Consider the following 5,996-nt stretch of genomic DNA (forward strand, 5'->3'; position numbering starts at 1 on the left):
TGCGGCAAGAAGGCGGTCCATTACGGCTCGGGAGGTCGTCGAAAGAGTGCGAGCTTTATCAGGTCATTGGACAGATTCTTGCTTCACTCTTTGTTGAAACAGTACGTACTTATGATAAGATATACCAGAAAAGCAATAATCCTGAGAATTTTAAACTTTTGCAAATTTTCTGAGTATTACTTTCTCTCGTGATGAAAGGGAAACGTCAACTTTTACCAAAATACTCAAATCCTCCATAATCCTTCATAATTTAATTACCATAAATTTGAGCCCGCGGCGTCGATCACTTTCATAATGTGCGTCCTTAATCCAATATAACACAACACAAGGCATAATTACCGTTATCTGCTGGCAAACTCCCTGAAACACACCACCGTAATTAATTTTCTCAAACAGTACTAACACGAAAGCCACCACCAGCGAGCGCCACTACACACCACACTCAACCTATACTCACCATTCCCTGGGTCGCCATACACCCCGAAGTCGGAGTATGCCCTCCGGCGGGCGTGCAGGACCTCCAGCATTTCGGCCGTCCTTCGCTCGAGCGCCGAGTCCTAGCTTCGAACTGCGAACCGCTCTCCGAACCGCTTCGAATTCGGGAGCGGCAGACGCCTTCTTGCCACGACTGCCTGTCCCCGCCTTTCTCGCCTTCTTTTCTTTATCTATTTATCACCAACTGGTTTTATTAGCGTCTGTTATGCCTCTCGTAGAAGAGATCAAAGGAGGCATCATTTGAAAAAAGTTTAGTTCATAATCTCACTATAATTAATTTGGTGTTCACTTTCTTTTCAATATTATCCTTTTGAGCAGCTTGTCCTCTGATAACACTGGTATTACATAGAAGAAGCACTTTTGGTCGCACTTATCTCCGTTTTATAATTATACTCTTATTGTTTGTACTACGGCTAGAACAAATCCTGGAAAAAATTAGAATTTTAAGTTATACATGATAGCAAAGCCACCTCTGGAGATTACCCCGGAATGTAAAAACGTAAAATTCCTTTCATATTCATTGTTTTTGTTTCAGCTGAAGCTTGTTGCCCGGCAGCAGCAGTCACGGGGTTCTAATTACAATTGCTACCATGCAATTGCTTGCAAAAGGTACAGGATATATTTTTAAGGAATTTCCTTTAGAATTAGACGAATTGTTTTAACCTTTAACAAATATGATAATTTTCTATTGAATTTACAGTATACACGGTATCTGATTATTAAGGCAAGCAGTAAAATAAAGCGTGACTGATCCTGAAACCCTCGGGCTTCCCTTCGTGCTGCTTATTCGAATGCCGACACTGGCTTCACGACAGTGATTTAAAACAACCATTCTTACATGTATGTTATCGAGAATGACTCTAAATTACGTTTTTTTCCTTAGTAACACACTTAATTGCAAGTCTGATCTGATTAAAAGATCAAAGCATTAAGCAGAGAGGGAAATGCACGTACGGTATATACCATCTTCCTTAATCTCCGCCGTGACTCACTGACCCAAAGGCGATTCCCATAAACACCTTCAGTCAGGGCCAGAGTGCATCCCGTTCATTCCACGAAAATATATATGCCGGCGACAGGAGGAAGAGACGGACTTCGACTGAAGACTTGGACTCAGATGAACTATTCCACAAGCTCTCACTGAGTCATTTGCCCGAGAATTTTACTAATTGGTGCTTCAAGGCAGTGTTGGTATAGCCGTTCTCTGGTCCTCTGGGCAAAGGGCTGTACACATGATGTCTCTGGGATAATGGGTGAGACTGATATGTTGATAAAGGGATGGATACGGTCTGTGTTGATATGCAATTATACTCATATATAAATACATACATACATATATACATATGTATACATATATATACACATATATATACATATATACATATATATATAAATAAACACATATGTATATTTACAAACACACAAAAAGAGTGTATATATGTATGTATATATATATATATATGTTATATATATATATATATATATAATATATATATAAATAATATGCATATATATATTGTAATACATACATATATATATATATATATATATATATATATATGTGTGTGTGTGTGTGTGTGTGTGTGTGTGTGTGTGTGTGTGTGTGTGTGTGTGTGTGTGTGTGTGTGTGCATAAACATGTGCATGTGTATATATGTATATATATGTATATGTGTACACACATATACATGTATACATATACATATACACACACACAGAGAGCGACAGCGAGAGAAAGAGAGAGTATATATATATATATATATATATACATATTTATACATATATATATGTGTGTGTGTGTGTGTGTGTGTGTGTACACATACACATATATATAATCTAATATATATACACATATATATATAAATGTATATACATTTATATATATATATATATATGTGTGTGTGTGTGTGTGTGTGTGTGTGTGTGTGTGTGTGTGTGTGTGTGTGTGTATGTGTGTGTGAGTGTGTGTATGTGTGTGTGTGTGTGTGTGTGTATGTGTGTGTGTGTGTGTGTGTGTGTGCATATATATGTATATATATGTGCACACACACACACACATAAAAAGAATGCGACGCAGAAGCCCCGATTCATAACGGACAGTCCGTGACACAGATCTAATGGAAACACCTGCCTTGCGCACATCAGGTGAACCTCATGACCTTGCGAGTCCCACGTGCCAGCCCGGACTGCGGACTTCATGACCATCAGCTGCGGTTTAATGACGCAGTGATGATAACGGTAACAGCAATAGACTGACTTGCTGACAGGACGGATGATAATAGAGAGTGTTGATGATAATGGCGTATTATGGGGACGATGGCAATGATAATAGCAATCATAACGTTTATTGTAATTGTTGTAAAGTAACAGTCGTAAGATGATAATGATAATGAAGATGGGGATGACTTGGAAGATAACTCTCATTATCATTATCACCATATTGATGACACTAACATCATCAACCATTAAAGTAAAAAAAAAAATCCATACACTTTCTAAACGATTACTTAAAGACATCAGAGCTAAAACAAAATGATAATAATCCCTAATATTCCCTAACTTCATAATCTTCCCTACTAGACAGCGCAATAAAAAATCGATATAATTCACACTAAGATCCAAAGAAACACGTGAGTCGTGGGAACGCATAAAACGTCAATTGCATGTTGAGGGAGCGTTAACTCGCCGTGTCACGTGATCTGAACTCTTCTTCGTTGTTGTGGTTGCGAGCCGGTTGGGTGACGCGGCGAAACGGATGGTTATGAGGGAATGAGGATGAGGATTAGGGTATTAGCAATGATACTAATACTTATTATAATAATAACATGGTAAAAATAAAACAATAACAACAATGATGATGATGATGGTGGTAATAATGATAATAATAATAATAATAATAATGATAATGATAAAAATAATATTAGTAATAATGATAATAATGATAATCATTATTATCAATATTATTACTATTACTATTATTATGATTTTGATGATGATGATGATGATAATTATTAATATTATTATTAGTAGTAGTAGTAGTAGTATTATCATTAGTATTGTTATTATTGTCATCTCTATCATTGTTATTATTACGATCAATATTATAATAATAATAATGATAATATGATCATAGCAATAACAACAATAATAATATTAATAATGGTTATAATGATGGTAATAACGATAATTAGAACAATAATGATAACAATAATCAGCAGCAGCGCATCCTCACCCCTGATTCCCCGCGACCGGGCCCCGCACCGCGAGCGCCGCACCGCAGGAAGAACAAGGTATCTCTAAGGACAACCAGCCATCCCTTTCGTATGACGCTCACGAAAACTCCCCTCGCCTGAGCTCCCACTAATTGGGCTGAGGATCCTCGGGGCCCTTCCTTCGTGTTAATTAGACGTAATCCTGTCTTCCTTCAGGATACACTCCCTGCTCCTTCTGTGCGAACTGCTTTCGGGTTCTGGATTTCGCTGTCTCGGGTGATGGTGTCTTGTCTGTCATGGCTGTGGTGAAATGGTCTTGTTTGTATGGGGTTTGGCAGTGTGTGTATTTTTGTTTGTATCTCTCTCTCTCTCTCTCTCTCTCTCTCTTTCTCTCTCTCTCTCTCTCACACACAAACACACACACACACTCACACACACACACACACACATATACACACACACACACACATACACACACACACACGTACACACACACACACACACACACACAAACACACACACACACACACACAAACACACATGCACATATACATGTACATACATATTTTTAACCTTATTTTTGGGTGGCGGGGGGAGGAACTATTAATTTAACCTGTCGATGATAATTATGTTGCCTTCGCGGAAACCGTTTATCCTGCCCTCTTCTTTTATATTCAACCCATTCCTCCTATCCCCACATTTCAGGACCAAAGAAACCTAAAAACGTGCATTTCTGTATTTCTGTATTATAATTTATGTGCCTTACATCATCCCTAGTGTTATTCGGTGCATCTTATCCCCTGTTCTTCCCAAGGTGTTCTCCCCTCGAGTTTGCTATCTGTCCGTTTTGCTTGTTATTCCTCCCTTCTTAAAAAAAAGGGGAAACAAATTCCTTTGCTTGTTATTGCACTTCCCTTCTTACAAAAAAATAGTTATTTTCGATTCTGTTATGGCAATTGCTCTAGAAATAAGATTTATATTCAGCATCAACGTTTACTAGGGTTATAATGCAGCTTACTAATGTCTGCTACTCTGGCCTCACGCATCCATCTTTTTGGCACTTAATCCGCCCCCCTCCTCTTCCGTAACGCAGCCTCTCTGGCACTCTTTTCTCTCCTCTCTTCCTCTCGTTTTCTCCGCAGTCGTCTTTTGATCCTTTTCCGGACGTGACTTCCCTCTCCTTTTATTCACTTTTGCTTGGACTTATGATGCAAACACTCGCTTCAAAATTGTCATACGTTCATTTTCTCTTCATATTTTTAGCATTCAGTTCTCTTCCTTCTTCGGTTTTTCTCCGTTTCACTTCTCGTTTTCTGTTGTTCTGTACAGGTGTTTGCTCTCCTTTTGTTTCCTTTCAACTTACTTGGCGCTTGTGTTCTTGTGATACATTTCATTTACTCTTGCTCTTTGGCTTGTTCTCTGTTCTTTTCATTTGTTTTCCTTTTCCATTCCTCTGCTTCCTCCCGACATCTCAGTCTCCCATCTTTCTCCCTCTTTCTCTACATCATGCTGATATAGCAACCGTACCCTAACAATATGAGAATAAGATCACCAAGGGTAATCTGACACGCTCTTTCCCTCTGTTCTCTATCTCCCTACCTTCCCAAACATCTCCGTCTATATCTTTTCACACATCAGCGCCAGCATGTCATTCTCGCCACACTTCAAACACACTTCAGCACGTGACTCACTTTGCTTTCCACTTCTTCGCTCGATAAGGCCTCCCTTTACCACTCCCTCCCCGCTCCTTCATCCCTCCCCTCCCTTAAAGAGCTCATGTCCAACTCTGATAAGGAAAAGGAAGTGTCTTAATCATGAAAGCTTACTCACTCCATTTTTTCCTCGTCGCAGAGAAAATTTCAAATAGAAAACAAGAACTATGACGTAGGAAAGAAGAGAAAAGCAACTTGAGTCAATAAATAAAGATCAAGAAATAGGAAACTATCAGCTCCTTTGCTCTGGCGGGATCATTATATGTTCGGATTCTTTGTCAAGAGCTCTTTAAGGCCTTCGAATCTTATCAGCGGTGATGTTGTTGGTCCGTTTGTTTAAGCCTTGCTCGTGTACCTTGCAAGCCTAAAGTCATGCTTAAGTCTAAATCAGTCCCATGTCGCAGCATACTTTATGGTGACAGAACTTTATCATGTGAGGACACGTGGCGACCCTGCATTCCATGAATGTATTCAGAGAAATATTCCCTCATTTGAGTGCTTCCATATGACATTCGGGAGACGAGTTTACTACACCTGAATATGCAATAAACGGAATATATTTAGCTTGCATATTTACA

The 5,996-nt window shown here is 39.0% G+C and overlaps 1 protein-coding gene across 1 annotated transcript in view; it reads right to left on the bottom strand.

Moving 5' to 3' along the window:
* Positions 1-939, bottom strand: part of LOC125028004 (GRAM domain-containing protein 2B-like) — a 255,962-nt gene extending 255,023 nt beyond the window's left edge. The window contains exon 1 of the mRNA XM_047617256.1: positions 458-939. Coding sequence (XP_047473212.1) covers positions 458-527 — 70 coding nt within the window. The 5' untranslated portion in view covers positions 528-939. The remainder of the gene's footprint in view (positions 1-457) is intronic.
* Positions 940-5,996: the final 5,057 nt, after the last annotated feature.

This window comes from Penaeus chinensis, chromosome 8 (genome assembly GCF_019202785.1).
Source record: "Penaeus chinensis breed Huanghai No. 1 chromosome 8, ASM1920278v2, whole genome shotgun sequence".
Classification (NCBI taxonomy): domain Eukaryota; kingdom Metazoa; phylum Arthropoda; class Malacostraca; order Decapoda; family Penaeidae; genus Penaeus; species Penaeus chinensis.